This window comes from Tachypleus tridentatus, chromosome 1, assembly GCF_004210375.1.
Source record: "Tachypleus tridentatus isolate NWPU-2018 chromosome 1, ASM421037v1, whole genome shotgun sequence".
In the NCBI taxonomy this organism is placed as follows: domain Eukaryota; kingdom Metazoa; phylum Arthropoda; class Merostomata; order Xiphosura; family Limulidae; genus Tachypleus; species Tachypleus tridentatus.
In genome coordinates, this window is record NC_134825.1 from 161930195 (window position 1) to 161953665 (window position 23471).

At 30.8% G+C, this 23471-nt stretch overlaps 1 protein-coding gene across 2 annotated transcripts; it reads right to left on the reverse strand.

The window, feature by feature from the left end:
• Nucleotides 1-509: 509 nt before the first annotated feature.
• Nucleotides 510-18299, reverse strand: Trmt6 (tRNA methyltransferase 6 non-catalytic subunit). 2 transcript variants are annotated; one of them, XM_076461471.1, is made up of 10 exons: nt 18032-18299; nt 16369-16511; nt 15515-15621; nt 13654-13829; nt 12314-12484; nt 9050-9287; nt 6701-6754; nt 5689-5774; nt 4477-4666; nt 510-1094 (listed from the first exon to the last, which is right to left on the reverse strand). In XM_076461471.1, exons 1-10 carry the CDS (start codon nt 18151-18153, stop codon nt 990-992), a joined length of 1392 nt encoding a protein of 463 aa, XP_076317586.1. In that variant the 5' UTR covers nt 18154-18299; the 3' UTR covers nt 510-989. The 2 variants fall into 2 exon arrangements, with proteins under 2 accessions (XP_076317586.1, XP_076317574.1); XM_076461459.1 differs by having other exon boundaries at nt 9032-9287.
• Between the last annotated feature and the right edge of the window lie 5172 nt (nt 18300-23471).

A 23471-nucleotide genomic window follows, 5' to 3' on the forward strand; every position in this document is an offset into this window, starting at 1 on the left:
TGTAATGTAAATCACTTTCACGTGTCAGCCCCCAAATATAGTCTCCCATCATGTTTTCGTTATATGCTCCCAGGTCACAAAAGCAAAATTTGAAGAGAAAAATAGGTCTTTTCCGTTACTTTAGGCATAAGTAATTGGGAAATAACACTTTCTGCCCAGGAACAAGAACAAGTAAAAATTTTGTTACATAGTGTTATAAATGACATTAATAGCAATACTGGGAATTCATAGCATAATTCACAATTTTTACAAAACAGTAATTCAGTAAGCAAGTTTATGTAACACAGTTAACATGCTGAAAATTATGGAAGATTTACATATGCGTGCAGGTGTTCTTGTACAAACTTAGTGCAGTGATTTATGATGTGAGAGTGATGAATGGATTTCTTCAAATCTCAAAATGACTTTCAAATCATATCTCATAGTAAAATAATGAAAAGCCTTTCACTGTAATTAGTCATATGATTGTATTTCTGTTAAATCTAACCAGAACTTATTCATAAGATAAATTTGATGCTGATAGTTGAAAACTGCTCTTATGAAAGCTAGTATTCTGTACTTTATTCACAGTAACTGACATTTCTTGCAAAACGTTTGGAAGAACAGGCTACATCAGTTGAATGTAATTAGTTCCTATTCTAATGAAAGTCTATCCTATAAGTTACAAATGTTCATTTCTGGCTTCTTTACAATAATAATAAAAATAAAAAAATATAAAAATTCACCAAAAAGGTTACTTCTTGAAACTTTTCAAGAACTGTTTTACAACATGACACATTAATACATCACAAAAGTTTTATGACAAAAAAAATTATATCTTACACATTCATTTAAAATTTTTTGCTCTTATCTTATATATGTTTTTACAGAAGGTTTTTAACAGATCAGAATGTAAACACATCAATTATTTTAATCCTGTGTTGTTGTATATTTCAGTTTTGTTTCCCAAAATGCTGTAGTTTACTCGCAAATTTTGTAAGAATTTTGTGTCATGATTTTTTAGGGATCTGTAAAGGTTCTACTTTAATCCCAGTCAATAGATAACCTCCACTACCACTCATGTTTATAGCTGGATGTGTTCGATCTGGTAGAACCTGAAAGAAGAGAAATACAAAAACAATGTAGAGCTCAGAGATTAAGTTGTCTCTACATTTTACATTCTTTGATAGATTGTTTCGGCAGAGTGTTCATAGTGAAACTTTGTAGAACGTACAGCAACTGCATGTTGTGGAGACACAATTGTAAAGGACAATGTTTCAAAAGTCTTCCGTCTCCACAACAGTTAGTTGCCGTCCCTTCTACAAAGTTTTACACTCTATTTGAACAATAAAAGATTATGACAAACAGGCATTTAAATAATTCTTGGATGTTAGTAACAAAACTGTTTCTATATTTATGTTTGATTTGAAAAAAGAAACATGACAATAGGCGTTTAAATAAACCTTGGACATTAATGATCAAACTGATTCAACGTTTATATTTTAGTTGAAAAAACCAACAAAATACAAGTTATAAAATACACACTTAAACAATTTTTGGACATTATCCCTTTCACTACTGATTATATATGAGTTAAAAGCCATTTCATTGCATTTGTTGACTTGCATTCAGAATTTTATTGAGCAATTATTTTATGAATTTATGTCAATAACTTTGAAATCAAGTTGTAATTATAATTCAAACTTTAATATTATATATGAGTTAACTTCTTAATAAGAGTAAACTTTAAAAGAACACATCTATATATAGATTTTAGTTAGTTGTGTGAATGCAGCTCTGTTTAAAATTAGATGTTTCTGATGTCAAAATACTAAGTCTATAATTTAATATAAATTAGAAACTCAGATTACTAATATTGACAAGTTAAAATATAAAATAAGAACCTCATATTTTTCATTTAAAATATAACTTATGCACTGAATAAAACACAGTGGCCCTGTTCAACTTTCTTGATGTTTTTGAAACAGTCTCCTATATACTCCTAGCACACTATATGATATCTGAAAAATTAACAGCTTAGAATGTCCCCAGAGTGGTTTTCTTAGCCATTTTAATCTTTGAAAAGGCTATCATGTTTTTCAATCCAAGGTTTCCATGAGGTAGGGTGTGTATTTAGTCTATTCAAAGTTTCATAATTTCTTTAAAATCTAAATACATTTTAGTTACTATGCTTAATAAATTATAGTCGAATTCTATGGCATCAGTGTAGTTATTTATGATGTTTTGATTATTCAACTGTATATATAAAGTTAAAAACAAAATTGTTTGGTATCCTCCATGCGTGAAATTTTAAAAGGCTTAACAGCCTATTCTAGCACCAACCGAGTTCAAAGGGCATAGTGAGAAGAGATAATTGTTTGCCTTACTTCTTGATTTATTGTTCTTTATTTTAATAAATATAAGTTTAATAATTTATTTCTAAATAGTAATAATCCAGATACACATATATAATGTATAATAATTGAAATGTTGCTGTATATTACAAAATACTCGTTCACTAAAATGCAGCCAAGACAGGGAAGACTAAAGTTCAGTTTTATACTACTGGATATGTGACCTGAGTGCTCGTGCACAGCATCAATGCCAGTTATTTAATGCTAGGTAGGCATGACTGGAAGGTCAATATAATAAAAAATAATTATATATGTAAATATATTGGGTGATTAAATTTAAGGTACTTAGACTAAGCATTTGTATTTTCATGTTATAATATGTAGTCATCCCAGTGCAGAAGAAGCATAATTTATATCTATTTCCTAGTTTTTTTTAAGATGGTTACGAGGTTGGTCAAATGACAGACCACACATAGTGTAGAAAATAACAAAATATAAAGTTTTACTGAAAAGAAACATTTGAAATGTATTTTGGATGTTCTAGAGATTATGTGGATAATATCCAAGATTTTGGAAATGAGGAATAGTTTTTTAAATAACAACATGAAACCACTTTGCACTCAGACTAGTAATCAAAATAACTATTTTCACAAACAAATTTTTAGTAAAAATATTTCATTAAAAAATCTAATTTTTTGTATACAAAATACTTGTAATCTTTATTAAAAGTCTACCAAAGTTTGTAAAGATAATATGATATATAAAAGGTTATAGTTCAAATACTTAATGTGTGCAAATGTGTAGACAAACTCGTGCATATCATCCCAAGCTTGTAGCAAAAGAGTTAATGAACAAACTGATTACTTTTCATATTTTGTCTGAAAAAATACATTATGACAAAACACACATTTAAACAATTCTTGGACATTAATGAACAGACTGGCCTTATGTTTAATCTTAAAAACAAAAACCACAACAAAGAGACATTTAACTGATTCATGAAGATCAGTGACCCACTGACTCCACCATGTTCTGTTTGAAAACAGCCCATTATGATAAGCAGAAGTTGCAACAACACATTAAAGTTTTTAATTATATGTATACACACACACATATATATCATATACCATAAATTGTTAAGCAATAAACAAAACAAAATATTCTACATATTTTAAAAAAGAATCCTAGAGTACAAGATACAACATGAGATTATAAAATGTATCCTAAGTACACATACACACGTATACACACACACAAACATTTTCTAAATTAATAAAAGTTTGAAAGTTTAGAGTGATGCATAATATATTACAAAAAAATAAAAATGTCAATCATCAGTTTTGAACATCTGATTAAAGCTTAGCTTAAAAATTTAGCACTTGTAAGTTTAAAATTTTAGGATTTCTTTACATGAACTAAATGAACATGCTTCAAATATTTAGCATCATTTACACATACAAAGATTAGAAAAAATAAATTTGGTCACTATCATTCACAGTACAAATTTCATTAGAGGTTTGGCTTGTTTTGAATTTCACTCACTGCTACACAAGGGATATCTGCTCTAGATGTCCCTAATTCAACAGTGGAAGACAAGAGGGAAGGAAGCTAATCCCTACCACCCACTACCAACTCTTGGGCTACTTTTTTACCAATGAATAGTAGGATTGACCACCACATTATAATGGCCCCACAGCTGAAAGGGCAATCATATTTGGTATGATGGGGATTTGTATCAGTGACCCTCAGATTGTGAGTCAAGCATTCTAACTACCTGGCCATGTCACACCACTTAGTCAGAGGATTCAGGAATGATCAGAAATGTCTTTCTCATTCCACACATAAATATTAAAGCACACTGAAACGAACCACTACTTAGACCACGAACTGAAAGGAGAACAAAACAAAAAAAGACAACAGTAAAAGAATGGCAGTATCAAAAAGGTGAATTAACAAAAACAAACAACTCCACAACATGAAAAACAAGTACAGGAATAAATTAAACAGATCTTTCTAGGGTTAGTAAGAAATAGCTTATAAGCACCATATTTGTCTAATAACACTGTAACTGGTAATCAGCATATCATTCATTTTAATAACCTGCTGTCTAATCATCCAATTTCAAACATTCTAAACTACGTACCTGATACGATCTCAGCCACGTTTCTGTCAGTTTTAAAAATAAAGCCTCTCCTTTTTCTTTCAGTTTTCTGTAACAGTCTACTAGTGGTTGCTGGTACAATGAAAAGACTGCAAAAGGGCGTGATGGAGCCAAGAATTCTAACAATGTGAGAACTATATTTGTGGGATGATGTCTACTGACAACCAACAAGCTGTAAGAACAATTTCAAATGTCATAATACAGAAGTGATCTTGAAGCATATGTAATAAAAACAATATGAAAGCCAACAATATGTTTAAATAATCACATTTAGTTTCATATTTTCACTTCTCTTCCTCCTGGCTAACATTTTTATTTTTTCCTATCATAATGAATTTGCATAATGATTTTAGAAATAGTAATTTCTGTAACTCAGTTAGTAAGATTTGCATACATTTTCATTGTATTATTTTCACACACATAAGTACAGTTTACTGTAATAATCTTTACTGAGTTTTAACAAACTTTTTTTTTTCACTTATTTCCAATTTGAAGAACACTCGCTTTTTTATTATTTTTATTTTTCGTAACTAGGATGGTTAGATATTACAATGAAACATGAAAAGTGTCTGTTTTATATTCTCTAATGTTACCACAGAATAAAAGTATGTCACAATAAAACAGTAATACTGCATAATAGAAACATTCATTAGAGTTTTATACAGTTTTTTTATTGTAATTTTTACTTTTTGGACAAATGAAAGTGCTAATTACAGTAGTATACTTTTCAGCTTAAAGGAAAATAAACACATTTGCAAAGTCTTTCATTATAACAGAAGTCAAATGTGAAACAAAAAAAAATTTTTGTTTGAAAATAATGTTCTATTGTTATATACAATGTGTTACTAATTACTGGTTTGTATTTCACTGTGGGCAAGCTGGACTTATTGGTTACATATTTAAAATAATTTTTGCAACTGAAATTGATGAATATAACAACTTATTTATGTGAAATTTGGTTATTAAATTTAATCTCCATTACATAACCTACACATGGACTTGTACCAAAACTCACCAACATTGTGACACGACTGACATCAGGAAGTATTTTATGAACAATTTGTTACCGACATAATATGCTTTGTTTACTGCACTGCACACAGTTCATTAAAAAATAACAGTAGAATCTATTCACCAGCTTATTTGACAAGTAGATTTCTGTTTAGACACTAAAACACAATATTAAACTTTCACCCATCCATGTTTTTCACAGCTAAAATTTCCTTAGCAACTTTTTGTTCCTCCATACGTTGTGCCTTTCTGTCTGCTTTAGCTTCTTCCTGAATTTAATTATTAAGAATTATGTATCTGGTTCATAAAATCTTTGAAATATGCAAAAAACAAAATCAAATAAAAAAATAAAGTGAAAAAACAACACAAAACAATTAACATAGGTTTCTCATATTATAATCTCTACTTGAAGATGACAAGGAATGTATACCCGAAACAAATTACAGAGTTTTAGGAAACTACCGGATAATGTGTTGATGTAGCAGCAGGCAAACATTAATTACATTATACATGTATAATATTAATTGATAATGTATAAATATCAATCAATATACAAGTGATCATAGATACATTTATGTCACTATTAAATAACATTATAATCTGTAAAACTATGATGTACATCATTTATTTTTCAACAACTTTCAATCACCAAAATGGTGCCTTACTACAAAGTTCATAGTGGTATCAAAATAATAACAAAAACAACACCAAAAAATCTGCAGATAAATAACTAATATATATCTTCTAACATTGTAAGATTGAGTCTTAACTATGGGGTAAAACAGTAATGAAACCTTTCCATCCTCGTATAATTTTTAATTTAGTCAAAGGCGCTCTTGCAGATGTGAAAATAATTAATAAAAATAATGCTATTTATTTTAGTTCTCCAAATCAAATTTGTCTGAAACAGTGTCATGATACAGTAAGTTTCTTGGTAACTTAGACATCTATAGAAAAAAAAAAAATTATCTAATTAATATACCAGTTAAGAAAAAAACAATTCATTTGAAGCTAAACATTCTGATTTAAATTACAAAGGTCACTTGCAAAATTAGTTCCAATTGGAGTTGTGTTTAAAACTTGCAAAATCACAAGAAGCATTATATTTCAGATTACTAACATATATTTTGGTATCTTTTAAAATCAATATAACAAATATAAAAGTTTAAAATGTAAAAGTATTACTTTTTCTTACCTTTGCACTCTTATTAGCATGTGTTTCATATTTATCCTCTTCGACCTCACAATCCTAGCAATGAGAATTTGTCTCGTTTATCATTCTAGCCACAGGTTAGTTACTTCCGAATTGCACGGGTAAAACTAAGTTTTCAATAAACTAATATCACTTAATATCCTGTTGTGAATAGTAAAGATGAGAATTGAGATGAAATACAGAAATCTCCATAGCCTTGGTTAAGCTATAAAATTAGGCCTTGTAGTAATTTAAAGAGAAAATTTAGTTCCTTTGGGAAACAAAAATCACACAAGTCAAACTCAAACATCTTCATAAATAAACTTGGATAATATTCTTTAACAAAGAAAAAATAAAACAGCAAATTTTTAATGCATTTTATAATTTGTTTCTTTAATGGCAATACCAGTAGTATATCAAATTATTCATTTAGCTTATGCAGGTTATTCAGGCATAAGAAAAAAAACGCAGCAAAGATACTCTAACTGAAGAAAGTTTAGTACACACATTGTTTAGTAACAAGAAATAATATTTAATCTATAATTTCTCAACATGCTCTTATAATAAACTATTCATTTATCTTTTTTCAAGTAACTAAGAAAAAGTGTTAATATATAATTAACACTATAATTAGCCATCAGTTCTTTTCTTTTTCATAAAGTACAAACAAATTAATATCAGTTTATAGTTAAGGTAAATGATTCAGTAACTGATAAAATACCTGAATTAAATCTCTAACATTTTGTTTTGTTTTTGAACAAAGCTACCTGAGGGCTATCTGCATTAGCTCTCCTTGATTTAGCAGTGTGAGACTAGAGGGAAGGCAGCTGATCATCACCAACCACTTCCAACTCTTGGGCTACTCTTTTACCAATGAATAGTGGGGGTTGGCTATCACATTATAATGCCCCATGGCAGCATGTTTGGTGTGACAGAGATTTGAACTCATAATCTTCAGATTGTGAGTTGAATGCCCTAACCATCTGGCCATGCTGGGGCCCTCTCAAACTTTCCTTGTACCTCTGCACAATTAACATTATTTCTCTTTCCACCCTGCACTCTGTTTTTAAATGTATTTGTATTGTGCATATATATCACAGGTTAAATGGTTTATATGTACATTACACGATAAACTTAATGAGAAATAAACATGACGATCGTGATAAAAGCAATGCATACTATGGTGTGTTAACCGTAACCTCCCAAAATCACATCGGCTCCTGGATTTATGTAGTTCATATCTTTCCAATGTTTATAGATTTACTGAAGTTTTATATGTTTACTATGTAAAAGCATAGAATTAAAAAAACATTTTTTTCTGATAACTTTTAGTAAACATTGAACTCGTAATCACTTCAGACCTAGAAAAATAATTCAGGTCTTTGTTAAACTTCACTTCAGGCCACATGAAGAAGCACAGTTACCTTACTCACCCCCCCCCCCAAATCAAAAAATAAAATGAGTAAACTACACATTAAAACAACTTCATTAAAAAAAGTAATTTTCAAAAAATTAATAACATATAACTGAGTTGCCAGTAAAAGTAAGTAATAACACCATCAACTAATTTGATAGAGCTTGAGAAATTAACTGAGAAATAAACATCAAAATTGTCTGCATGCACACGTGTGTGTGTGTGTGTACAAACTACTCATTTTATAGCCTTTAGAATAAAATACAAAATTTCCCAGCAGTTACAACCTTTTCTGCTTGAGGGCAGAAAATGTTTCATAAGCATGTGTTGGAGAAGCAAAATCTCAGCATGTACACAAGAGAACTGATGGATTTTTTTATCTGTAACAAAATTACACCTGAACCTTAACATATAACCCACAAAACTACATTTTGATGATTCAAAAGCATTAATAAAAAAAATCACATTTATTTAACATGTTTATTAGAAATACTACAAAATATGTTTTGAAGAATTAAAAAAAATGAAATAGAATTAAAATGTTTTTTTTGTTGTTTTTTTCATATAATTGAACTCTTTAATATAACTACTACCAGGCAGGATTACTATTAGACAGTTGGCACCTAGAAAAGCTAGTTAGGTCATCACCCAATGAAGTAGAATATTCTTGGGAGGTATAATATTTCAACAAATGCATCAATAAATTAATAAATCAACATTAAAACCCAACAACATAAAAGTTCTGATTTTGCTAATAACAGTGCAAATTCAGTTTAAGTAATTCTTAGTTCTCAGTTAAAAATAGTAACTTATATTATAAAATGTTTGTTTTCACAAAATAATTGGTTTGACATAAAAAAAATTGGAGAGAGAGAAATACAGATGACAAAATTATTTTATTGACTACAAGAGAAACGTACCACAGTATCACCTATTACCTTCATATCTACAACGCTAGTTAATTCATTTTTTTCTTCAGCTTCTTCCTTAGCATTCAATTCTATTGGCATTTCTATACTATCACCAGTGACCTCTGGTACATGTTTATCATGGTTAACCACTTCATTACCAGGTGGCAGCAATAGTCTAGCAGCTTCAATCACAGGCAGACCAACTAACAGTTTCTTCAGCTGCTCTTGTGCAAGATTCAGTGCATAAACAGCTTGTCGATATGAGCTAAAAGAAATTATTTATTTCTTTATATCAAAATTATGGATAGCAAAACATAGAGCTAGTTCTAAGTTTGATAAAATATGACAAAACATCTTTATGAGAAAGCTTACAAATAAAAAAACTAAAACCTACACGTGACAATACAATTTATTAGTTTAAATATTTGAGAGAAAAAAAATACAAACAGCCCAGCAAAAATTTCAGTACTTACTCCTCTTATTACTATGAAAAACCACTAACTGAAAGAAGATAATACTTAGTTTTAAAAAGGAAGAACTAAACATTAATATTTTGTATGTAAAAATATCCAGAATGGACAAACAGGTCCATTGTTGTCCCTAAACATAATGTGAGGTTCTGTTAAATCCATACTAAAATTTATGTTTTCCTTTAGTTACTTACAGAATTTAGTGAAGCATATGATTAAGATATAATTATTGTTTATTTCTAAACTGGCTGAACTTTAATTTTTTTTTAGAATACGATGCAAGCCTAGCAGTAAATGTTTGTAAACTGTTATTAGCGAGAAATCACAAATGCCTATTGTAAAATTTCCCTTTATTTTATGAGTAAAAAATTATCCAAATTATATTAGTCTTTTCTTCTTTTAAAAAAAGGAGGAGTGGGGAGAGGTAAATATAATTTCAACGAGTTAAAAAAATTTACTGAAATTGTGATTTTTGTTAAAAGTGTCATTATGAAATTAAAATAATACAGATAGATTCAAATACATCAGGCTTTGACAAAGAAAACTAAGCCTACTAATAACAAAAAAGAATTTGTGTTTTTATTTTATATGTATATTTATTTATATACACACACGTAAAATATTTAGTGTATGTTCACTTTGGCAAAGAAAGCTAAGCCTAATATCAAAAAAAAAAAACGTGTTTTTATTTTATATATATATTTTTATATACACACACATGTAAAATATTTAGTGTATGTTCACTTTGGTAAAGAAAACTAAGCCTAATATTCAGTGCATGTTCACTTTGGTAAAGAAAACTAAGCCTAATATTCAGTGCATGTTCACTTTTAATTCACAACCACCTAAACTCCACTCTACAAAGCATCATTGCAATGTTTCATACCTATGAGGTATTAAAGTGAAGCAAACAGTAAGGTTACTTAGTTCAGATATCACTACAAAAATAATGAAACTTTATTAAACTAGTTTCTATGTGAAAGTAACCTGTGCCTTAATAACAAATGTTAATTTGTCTCCACCTTCACTGTTTGACAAAGATTATCATGTGAAGTAGAACAGAATAATTTTGTGAATAATGCCAATGTAGCAGTGAAAACATTTTGCAAAAACAAGTACAATTTTAAAACTTCCATCTTAGGCCTTTACCAATAGCTATTGTCCATAACAGGTTGTTATAACAAAACCAAGATCGTTGTGACCTTGTAATTGAAATATTCTGAAGTAAATATATGTTTACTACACTGCTATCACTCTAGGTAGAATAGAAAGTAAGGCTTCATTAAGTATCTAAGAAGGAATGTGATGGGATCTTAACTAGCATTGTTTCATCACAAAGCTTCACAATAAGATGTCTGCATTTTGTCCATTGTGGGAATCAAACCCCAAATTCTAGTATTATAAAAGAACAATTTATGTATTTCCTGGTTCAATACTTAGAACTTTTACTTCAAAGTGACATAATTTCTGCTGATCTTTATTGTGAATCCAAAACCTAAATATATTTGATAAAGGTATTATAAATCAGGCAAGAAATTCACATTTCTTTAGTTTAACAGTTTTGTCTTTTGCTTGCTACTGTAACACATTATTGTTTTTGTTTCTTGTTACAAACATGTAAGTATCATAGATGGGGTTGTTATAGTTTTTTTTTAAAGAATTAAAAGAAGGTTTTTTACACTTTTTACAATTCTTTTGTGAAAGTTAAAACTATACTAATATACAATACTCAAAACTATAAACCTTCCAGCAAGAACAAAAATGTTAATACAATATTTTTGAATTATAACACAATACATGCTTAATTTTACATCTTTAAAACACAACTGATTCTATATTCTACCAAATTTCATCATATATTAAATAACTGCTTTTGATTATTTCAGTTGTACAGAATACTATGCTTTATCATTTCTCATTTTCTATTAATAGATATTTACATGAAAAGTGACATGTGCCTCAGTTTTTCTCACAGTGAGGAGCAACAAGTGTTATAATTGCAACAATGTTGCAAAACATTTTAAAATAAAGTGTCACAACTGGGAAGACAATATAAAACATTTCTGTTAGGCATAAGTTTAAAAATTTGTAACTTTTTAATCTAAATTATGTCTACTTCCAGTAAAAAAAATGTTTGTTTGTATGTATTTATACATATATATATTTATAATGAAATTAAATAATCATATGCAAATGAAACTAAATGAATAAACAAAACCATGAGGAAGGACTGCATTAAAAAACAACAAATCCCAACCTCTGATTAATTATATTACAACCATAAATTTTTAAGCCATAAACAAAACATATTAACATGAAACAAAATATACTGCATATTTTCAGAAAGGATCTTAGGGTACAAGCTACAATATCTATCAGTCAGTGTATCTCCACTGCAATGTGTGTCCTACTTCCACAGTCACCTCCAAAACCTAGGATACATTTATAATTCCACGTTGTGACTTGTACCTTAACATCCTTTTAAAAATATGCAGCATATTTTGTTTCATGTTAATATGTTTTATTTATGGCTTAAAAATTTATGGTTAAAATACATGTAAAACAAATAATTCTAGGTGGTGCATTATTAATTTGGGAGTTTACCTCATTAAAAGATCAAGCATCAAACATTCAATGTTGCATTTAATTTTACCACGAGAAGCAATATTGTGAGAGTAAGTGTCACTCGTTTTGCACAAAATAAGTAATTTCTAAGCAGTGGGACATAATTTTAACATATGATTATAATAAAAACACAATGTTTGTTACAAAGGTAAGAGAAAACAAATCCCTTAATAAAAAGACAGAATGTACTAAATACCTTGTTGGCCCTGGACCTGGATACACCTGAACTACACATCCACTGTCTCCAAGTCTCTCTAGAACTGCTGCAGTTAAAAGTCCAAAACATGAATCGAAAACAATGTATTGTCCTCGAGACATTACATTACACATGGCCAACATCTGAGCTAAAGAGTCTATTCGGAGGTTACTAAAAGCATTTGATAGAGAAACCACAACAGCTTTAGTAAGTCAACTCTCCTTTTCCAATATATATAAAATGGTTCTTAGCCAAATTATATTCTAGAATAAAATATTTCTTTCATTTTCTTATAATTAGAACACAAATATCAAATGCATTTTTTGTTGTTTATTTTTTAAAATTAATTTTCAAAAAATAAATCATTTTATCCTTATTAGTTCTTATAATTCTTTTATGTAAATTTTTTACTCGCATACTTCACTAATATTCCATGGTTTAAAGTAAGACTATTTTTATATCCATAGAACATTTCAAATAACATTCTTAATTCCCAGGTTATCAAATATAATATATTTAAAACATTGATTTACCAATTTTGTTTTTATGTTTACTTCTATATTTTCTAAGTGTGCTATAGTAGCAATCTTTAATATATGAAGTTATAGAACTGTTTGTAAACATACCATATGACAATATGAAGTTTAATTTGGTTGTGGAAAAATGATTACAAAAAGTTCCAAAAATAAGCATAATACAAAATCTGAAATATTTTAATGCCTAAGTAAAACAAATAAGTCACTTTTAAAGAAACAATTAAGTTTTAATGCTATACACAGTTACTTTATAGAAAAAGTATTGTCCAAATCCGTGTTATTTAGTATGTTCAGAAAATAAACTAGGAAACAGTATAATTAAAAGAAGTTAAAAAAATGCTGGCAACTTTATCTTTCACGTATTTTATAATTCACTTTTGTACACGATTATTCAATTGGTATTCTTTATAAGAACACGCAATCTTAAATGTAAGCCCCATGCAAACACAAACTTTGTTGTTCACCGTTTAGTAATATGCCATCTTTAATAAAGGTCATGTTTCAAATACGACATTAGAATGCTTTAAAACATACAATTTCTTTGAGGGAATAAAGATATCACCTTTAAAATGTTCACTGTAGTTTTACATTGAAAAAGTAAAAGTGATATAAATATCCAAGATTTAACATAATATTTAAAAAATAAATTTCATAACATTCAAATTTACCATGGTTCTTTTTAAATTAAACATACGCAAAAACAACTGACAGATAAACCGAACTTTACAACATGAAGTAAATTTAAATAAACCAAAGAATTTTAGACACAATTATTGACTAAATGAAAACTACTGTGTGACTTACCAAATTTTTAACGGACCTTGAGAGAAATACATTTCTGAAAGCAATCTTGTAGTTGGTTCGAGAATAGTCACATAGTTCATATACTTTTGTTGCTTTTTCTTTAAATATTTTGCTTGTGCATACTGCGTCTTATCCTTAAACGTTGTACTGTTTTCCACCAAGTTTTCCACTATTTGCTGCAAGAGTATGGAAAATAATTGTTAATTTGCAGTTTTTATTTTTAACCATAATGGAAGATCATGTTTTAACAAACTTGTAAAATAATGGCAACAGTATAAACATTCAATGTTTAAAAACTCAAAATCTAAAAAGTCAATAGCAGAAGAAAGTATAAAATACAGAAAATAGTGTCAACTTATATACAAATGGCCAGACAATCAATGTATCATTATGAATATGGGGAGAATCCCCCTCAACTTTTTCAGGTACCCTTTGTGCCCCCTTCAAAATTCAGACATTATTCAAATTTTCTGCCCATTTAAAAGTCTATGTTTAAATTTGTTAGGACATTATCACTACTGAAAATACAATTTGAGTTTTTAACATGCCTTGGATACTGGATACAAGTGAGACATACTGGCAGACTTCCTTCCCTGCCTTTTTAGCCAAAATTTAATAATCATACGGTCCTGAATAAGTGTTGTACAGGGTGAAAAAGAACTTGAAAATAAATAATAAATAATCCTACATGTACAATTAGTTGGAACTCTTCAGTGGCTGAAAGTTAGAAAATAAATTATTACAAGAAATGAGTTAGTAAATATCTATCTGGTTGAAAATGAATATATAATATGAAACTTTTGGATCAACAATAACAAACAGTATTAACATTCTGTAAGAAAGAAGCATTTTTAACATTTTTTTTCAAAACACTGTCTCACAAAAACTTATGGATACTATGAAAAAAGGCTACAAGTATTTCTAGAGCACAAGACTTCATAGAAATTTATGCTCTCCTACTAATATTGTAACCATAGTTGTGCTTATGTATAAACACATTTAACTAAGTAAAACTACATAAAGTCACCATGATAAGTGATTTAATAAATTATATTTGGTAATATGTGAATTAAAGTCTGCGATAAACATAATTATCCAATTAAACAGCACAGTAAGCATTTACAGAGAATGTAGCATGTAACCCTGAATGAACAAGATATCCACTGCCTTGCGAGTTGAGAATGGCTCTGGTATAAGGCCAATAAAAATAGTGTTGAAAATACTGTAAAGAATTAGCCATTACAACAACAGGCAACATAACCATAACAAGACCTATAAAGGCAGGAAGATGAGAGAGAAACTGTAAAGGCTCCATTATTAGTGTGTGTTTATGTTTTCTTTATAGCAAAGCCATGTCGGTCTATCTGCCGAGTACAAATACACACTAATAATGAATTACATGGAGCCTTTACAGTTTCTCTCTCACCTTCCAGGTTTTATAGCAAAGCCATGTCAGGCTGTCTGCTGAGTCCACCGAGGGGAATCTAACCCCTGATTTTAGTGTTGTAAATCTGCAGACTTACCGTTGTATCAGCAGGGGACAATTCCTTATTAACACTCCAAAGATGGATATCTAAGTCGACTTGAATGTCTCAGTTTCCAGGTTTATAAAAAACCACAGGAAATCCGTTGAATACGAGATTATCAGATCCCGTCAATTGTTTTATATGAAATCTCAAAACAATCATAGTAAAAATAAAAATATATGTGAAAATGTTGCTAAAAGAATATACAATTCATGAATTCCCTTACACTAGAGTAACAAGCAAACTAATAACTGCATAAAATCACACTATGCTGACATAATTTTACATCTACTATAAAATGACTAACATTTCTGAATGGATATAATGTGCTTTACCTCTCCAGACACTCCTCCTGTCTTCAGTTCTTCAATCTTTTCTTTTGTAAGTTTTTGAGACTTACCATCATCAACTAAATATCTATTGTCTCTAGTTTGTGCCTCAGCTGAAAGAAATAAAAAATTTATGTTCAAAATTAGTTGTAAAATCAGCACAATTGTTTAGCTATAAAAGTCATATGAACTTGTGGCACTGGAAGCAAAACATCTGCCTAAATCTGTGTGAAACATATTTTAAGTGAATTAGAAATACTGAAGTGATTTAAGAGAATGATATATTTCAGCAGATCCAACTGTCTATCATTGAAATACACAGTATTGAAAATAATTGTGGAAACTGTGATCGGGAGAAAGAGTATACAAAGCAAAAGCTACGGTAATGCCATCCATTAATCATGTGAAAATAAACAGTACCAGAGTATTTACAACAGTTGCAAACTGTCATTGTTAACTTGAAGATTACCTGAGAAGGTTGAAACATTCTTCTCTACTTTATTTTAAAAAATGTTTTAATATCCATATCAGCCATCTTGAGATATGTTTTTTACTTTGTGTGGGTTTCTCATCACCATGAATTGTAAAACAATATACTAACAGTAAAACAGCCAATGGAATACTCCCAATATCTTGATAATCACATTCTTAAGGCTGTAAAGACATGTTAAAAGATGACCAAACAACTTGGCTGAATTAGATGGGAGGAGGAATACTAAAGAATATTTCAAACAGTGAGCCACACACCAAATTATACATCGATAAACTATCTGAAAGTCAATTCTATTGAATTATGAGTTCAATACATATCTGGTGATTTAAAGGCCTGAGAATATATAACAAAAAAATCTGATATCTACCGACAGCTACAGAGGAAGACAGATTTCTTGACTTAGCTGGATCCACAAAATGAAGATCCGAACCTTTCACTTCAAAAGAGGATCCATATGGTTTTCCAATAATTCCTCCAAGGAAAAGTTTTTGTTTTCCAAGAAATGCAGCTCTAAAATTAAAAAACACTGTATAAGTAAAGACAACGTACAACAATGCAATATACTACAGAAATATGAATTGCTCTTAGGAATTACATTGTATTTATGATAATACAGTGTAAGAAAAAATACTTTGTGATTACTTACAGTTTAAGTTGATTACAGTATTATATTTCTGGAGTGAAAATTTAAGTAAGAGTAATCAATTCAATGTTTTTGAGAGTAACATATCTATTTATAGCTAATACTAATGAGACATTATCAAATTCATTTTTGACATATAAAGAAAACATTACTTATAGAAAATATTATAATACAACTTTCTCTTTGATTTTTACTTTCTACCTTAAGCATACAGTTATTTTTTATACACACATTTTATGGTAACAACATAAGAAAAAAATAATTCTCAGTAACAGGTTAGTAAAAACATAAAACTAACTATAATTGATGATCTGGGTTACCTGCATTTTAACTTACATTACACATTTAATGTCTTTTTAACCTAAAAAATAATTATTCAAATACATTATGAGTTTTGAGTGCATAACAAAGTAAGTAGTGACCAAGTGTTATTTATACATTACAACAAATAAAAAAATTCTCCCACGAGACATCTTGTGGTTATTTCATTTTTACTTTAAAAAAATAAACAATTTCATAACAGTTGAACAATAATTTTGAGAAAAATGTAGAACACTTAAGTAAGTAAACATTTCTTAACAGTAAAAAAACAAAACTTCAGTTGTATTTCAAAGAGTAGATTCATTGCTAACAACAATTAAAGAGAACACTTTCTGTTACTGTCATTCTGCTGCTTGACATGTATTCAACTAATAAAACATCATTTGGGTTTTACAACATAAATGAAATCTTGGGGTCTCATATTCAACTGCTCCTCGTTACAGAAGCTTGCGTTTCTCTTTTCACAGATTAATAAAATAATAAAAAAACATACTGAGTCCACTCTTATGTGTAAGGTCTATGGGCAAGAAATTTATTCTATACATGTGAAAATAACTAATTATTAATAACTTGTGGATTGTGTTGTACAGGATATATTAATTAAGTACTAAAACGTTTGCATGTGCCATAATACAAAAGAAAATTATGATTAAAATTTACTTATGGAATGTAAAAGTTCAAAAAGTTAAGGAAAGAACATATTTTTATTTAACGTGCTATCTATGACTTAACAAGATAAAATTACAATAGTATGCAAAGTAGGTATGGTTCCTGCCAAAATTGCAAAAGTGATAAAACTCATAAAACCTGAGTCATGAAAATTAATATGTAAACTGTAAGACTGAGTATATTATTACACTGCAAAGTAGCAGTGACACTAACACACTTTATAGTTTACTTTATACCTCAATCCTCGCCATGTCAATTTATCTTGAATTCAACCTCTGGATTTAAAAGTTTAAATAAAAATTTGCCATTCAATTAATAACTGAGTGAACTATCCTATTTTAGTTCAGTTAGAGTTAATTACTAATGGTAATAACACCGTTAGCGGTTAAGTACTCACCTGTACCGATCCACTTGCACAAGACGCGATGCATCTTGTCGTCTAATAATAATAAAGTCACTTTCTTTAATAACCTTGCGAGAAGATACATTATTGTTTTCAGATGTTGAATTCTCGAACATTTTTATGTAATAAATGTAATGTTCTTATTTAAAACGCTAAGCCACATCACAATTTCCACTAAAATTATAGTTTATATTTTTCAACAGTCTTTACCATCGCCAACTTGGATTAAACGTGAGACCAGAAATATCCATCTATCGTGGAATATATGAAATTCACAATTTTATTATTTTTGTTATTTGTTTCAAATGTGCGTTCCAAAAGTATCACAGTATATTAAAGCAAAGATGACAAATTTTTAGAATGAAAAATGACCATCTTATACACAAAAAATGAATAATTATTAAACTGCATTATTCGAAAAATATTCTCAGGCATATAATTTTATAATCCATTGATAGTAAAACTAGTTTTCTATACTTGTAGTGGGCGCAACACAAATAGTCCATGTTGTAGCTTTGTGTTTAACTATAAATAATCAAACTTCACGGTGAAAGTAGAAGTATCGAAAATACAGCTTTTGTGACTCAACTGAAAGTCTGAGGACTTATAAAGTAACAAATATGTTTTAATATCCGCAGGCCTGATTAGGACATTTGACTCGCAGCCCGTGAATTGCGAGCTCGAATCCCCGTCACCGAACATACTCCCTCTTTCAGAAATGAGGGCATTATAATATGATGGTCAATTTCAGTATTAATTGGTAAAAGGTATACAATGATTTCCAGGTATTGGTATTTTTAGTTGTCTATCACTGCCCAATTAAAGAAGGCTATAGCAGATAATCCGTGATTATATACACTACATGACCAAAAGTATGCGGACACTCTTTCTAATTAGTAGGTTCGGCTATTTCAGTTACACCCATTACTGCACTAACAAGTGCATAAAATCAAGCATACAGCCACGCAATCTCCATAGACAAACACTAACAGTAAAATAGGTGGTATGAAGAAATCATTGGTTTTCAACGTGGCACTGTCACAGGATGCCACCTTTCCAACAAGTCAGTTCGTCAAATATCTGCCCTGTTAGAGCTGTTCTGGTCAACTGTAAGTGCTGTCATTGTGAAGTGGAAACGTTTTTAAGTAACAATAGGCCACACAAGCTCAAAGAGCGGGACCTCCAAGTACTGAAGCGTGTAGCGCGTAAAGTCTGTCAACAGTTGTAACACTCACTACCGAGTTTCAAACTGCCTCTGGAGGCAACATCATTACAAGAAATGTTCCTCGGGAGCTTTATAAAATTAATTTTATGGCCAAGCAGTCGCACACAAGCCTAAGGTCATCATGAGCAATGTCAAGCTCAGCAGGAGTGGTGTAAACACACCACCTCTGAACTCTTGAGCAGTAAAAATGCTTTCTCTGGAGTGATGAATCACGCTTCACTATCTGGCAGTATGACAGACGAATCTGGGTTTGACAGATGCCAGGAAAATGCTATCTGTCTGAATGCATGGTGCTAACTGTAAAGTTTTGTGGAAGAGGAATCATGATCAGGGGCTGTTTTTCATGGTTTTGGCTAGGCTCTTTAGTTCCAGTGAAGGGAAATCTTAACGTTACAGTATACAATGACATTCTAGAGAATTGTGTGCTTTCAACTTTGTGGTAACAGCTTGGGGAAGGCCCTTTTTTGTTTCACCATGACAATGCCCCTATGCATAAAGCGAGCTCTATGAAGACATGGTTTGCCTAGGTTGGTGTGGAAGAACTTGACTGGCCTGCACAGAGCCCTGACCTCAACTCTATCGAACACCTTTGGGATCAATTGGAAAGCCGACTGCGAGCCAGGCCTTCTCGCCCGACCTCACTAATGCTCTTGTGCAAAACCTTGCAGCCATGTTTCAAAATCTTGTGAAAAGCCTTACCAGAAGAGTGGAGGTTGTTATAGTAGCAAACGGGGAACCAACTCTATATCAATGCCCATGGTTTCGGAATGAGACGATAAATAATTTATAAGTAAGTTAGCGATTTGTAATTACTGTTTTATAAAAGGCCAGGCATGGCCTCCTAATCTAAAGGTCGCGGGTTCGAATCCTCGTCGGACTAAACATGCTCACCCTTTGAGCCATGGGGACGTTATAACGTGCCGGTTAATCCCACTATTCGTTGGTAAAAGAGTAGCCCAAAAGTTGGCGGTGAGTGGTGATGACTAGCTGCCTTCTCTCTAGTCTTACACTGTTAAATTACGGACGGCTAGCGCAGATAGCTCTTCAGTAGGTTTGCGCGAAATTTAAAAAAAAACATTAGCTTGAAGTGTCCTGGATTAATTTGTTTCGATATATAAGCTTGTGTTACCCACGCGCAAAACTGATAATTAATTTAAACATGAAATTATTCATCACGGGTTATTGATGGGCTGTGAATAATGTATAGGAACATGCAAAAATTGTATTCTTCTAACAACGTTCGTATAGTAGAGGTAACCTCGTAAAGATCGCGCATGATGTTATACTTTTGAAAGCTGCGCTAAATATTTGCTTTTGAATTTCGCACAAAGCTACACAAGGCCTATCTGCGCTAGCCGTCCCTAATTTAGCAGTGTAAGACAAGAGGAAAGGCAGCTAGTCATCATCACCCACCGCCAACTCTTGGGTTACCCTTTTACCAACGAATAGCGGGATTGACCATCACATTATAACGCCTCTATTGCTGAAAGGGCAAGCGTGTTTGATGCGAGCGGGATTCGAACCCCGACCCTTGTATTACGCGTCGAACGCCTTAACACCCTTGGCCATGTCGGGCCCAAAAGGTAAGGAAAAGGAATTTAATATATAAATAAAGCAGCCAAATATGTCTTGTTATCTTTAATTAGAAGTACTTGATTTAAATATGATTAATGACTACATGTAATTAATGTTATCTTTATTGGCCGCTTGTACCTTTTTTTTTAATTTTATAATCCAACTTTTATGGTTTCTCTTCCTCATGAGAACAAATTACCACACACCCCTGATATATATATATATATATATACACTCATTGCAAAAAAATCACCAGTTAGTCCTCGCTTAGAATACTATTACTGGAGAAAGGATTTCGACTCATAAGAAAAGGTTCAAAAGTAACTAGCTAGAATGATTTCGAAGGTGGAAGGGTTATCTTTTCAGGAATAAAGGGTAATAGGTATTTTCATTGCATTTTAAAGGGTTATTTGGGGAATCGAGAGGATATGGGTTTTTGATTTTTTATATGAAATTCTGAATAATATAAGACGAGTGAATTCAAATTTATTTACGATTTGGAAAAGTCAAACTTGGTTTCATAAGACAATAAAAAATTGGTTATTTCCTGCAAAGTAACAGGTTGGCTTAAATTTTGACTTTTCACAGTGATGGGTGTGTAAAGTAGCCTTGATAGTATGTTAGATTTTTTTTTTAAAGTCGAGAACTTAGTTATAACTTATTTGAAAAATAAATTACATCATTGAAGTTTATTTTAACAAAGTTTAGCTAAAGAAAAAAAAATTGATATTTTAATAACATTTTCAGGGTTTAGATATAAAACGTTTCAGGTATAAGAACAAAATGTCTATGAAAATGTGCTAATTTTATTCACATTGATGTTAAAAGTTTGAAATAAAGCTTTTTTCAGAATATTTTATATGAAAATAGAATTATTTTGAATTATGTTAAATTTTAAATATTGAGGATTACAAGGATTTCTGTAGAAGACGTGAGAAAGTGGTGAGTGATGTTATATTTGTTAAGCTTTCACATTAGTAGCACTATGATAATAAATGGCTTGGAAGACGAAAAACAAGCTTGTCGTATGTTTCTTACTTGTTAATTGATAGTTTTTTTTTGTTTTTCATTTCATCCAATCTTTTAATCTTAATATAAAGAGTCAGTCAACAGAACTAGTAAGTTTCTGTAACCCTAGTCACTCACAGAATTGAGTTAGGGTTAGGCACTTAGGGTACCAAATGCATTCTCAATTAAAAGTGTTTGTTGCAACACAGTTCATCCTGTTTAGAAACTAAAATTTACATTTTATGCTGACATATAGCAGACCAAGGTTGGGCAGGTGTTGGTCTAGTATTGCCTGCCAAACAATATTAGTCCAATAGAAATTTCACTTAACATTAACCTTTACATGGACTAACACATCTCTTTATTGGCCCATTCTAATCGTTTACATTTTTAATTGTTGACAGAATGCTCCGGTAGGACTAGTTCAAGAAATTAAATAATGTATAATTGAAATAAAAGGTTATTAATTAAAATTATATACGTAATTATATATAAAAATATATAGATCCATGAATGTAAAAAGTCTTATTTGATAATATGTATTTTTCTATTTTTGTCATTATTATTAAAATCCTCTCATATGACATATAAGTATAAAACAAATGTAACAGATCTGAGAAAAATGACAGTCAGTGTTTGAAAAGTAAAAAGAAATAAAGTAATTAATTTGAACCTCCTAACTGTTCAGGAATATTATCTTGAATTCAATTAATCAATACTGCACAATTACAATATATTACAGGGGTCACTGTTCGGTACCGCTACGACTATACCTTTATCAACGATTATACATACGTCAGTTTTTAAATTAATTAATTGTCACTGTTATAGACTGATTGATAAGGCATGTGTAAGTTTTATTATGTTAAAGTAGCAGATGAACTGGGGTCATTGGTCGATCACAACAGCAAATGGCATACGAACTTCAGATCATGATGACTCAACATTTTGTATTCACGGAGGACACGAGATGGCACTGTGGTAGAGCTTTGTATTTTTGAGCACGCACGCTCCAGCCGTCAACGCCTGAAGACTTATCCTGCTTTTGTGAGCCATGGAATACCCCTATTAAAATTAGATGTACACCCACCAAGAGCCCTACTAACCTGTTCACTGTTTTTCTGAGAGGAGTACACCATTCCATTCAACCAAGTGAAATCAAATGCGCCGTTGAAAACCAAACCAAGCCCGTGATATACGCCGTGCACCGGATTTACTCGAAATCCTCTCAACAAGCTACCAACTTCATGAAAATTGTAACACCCAGTAAACATATTGCCGATACCATTCTACGGAATGGCTGTTACTATCACATCTTTCATTTTAGTGCCGAACGCCCCCAACCAAACTAAGGACACCTAAGCAACTTGAACCTGTCTTGCAACCTAACGTAATATCCACTCCGCCCATCGATCCTCCACAAGCTATAAATCAATCATCCGATAAGTGTACCCAAACAGATTTCGGTAACAAAATATCCCAGAGCACCTAAACCACCACTGAAGAGACTAAAACTTGTGAAACCTCTGCTTCGACCGATAATGTCCAAACAGCAGACGCTGTTTCTCAAGCAAACACAGCCATGATTCATCAAGAAACCAAGTATCCTGGAGACATGCGATTCAC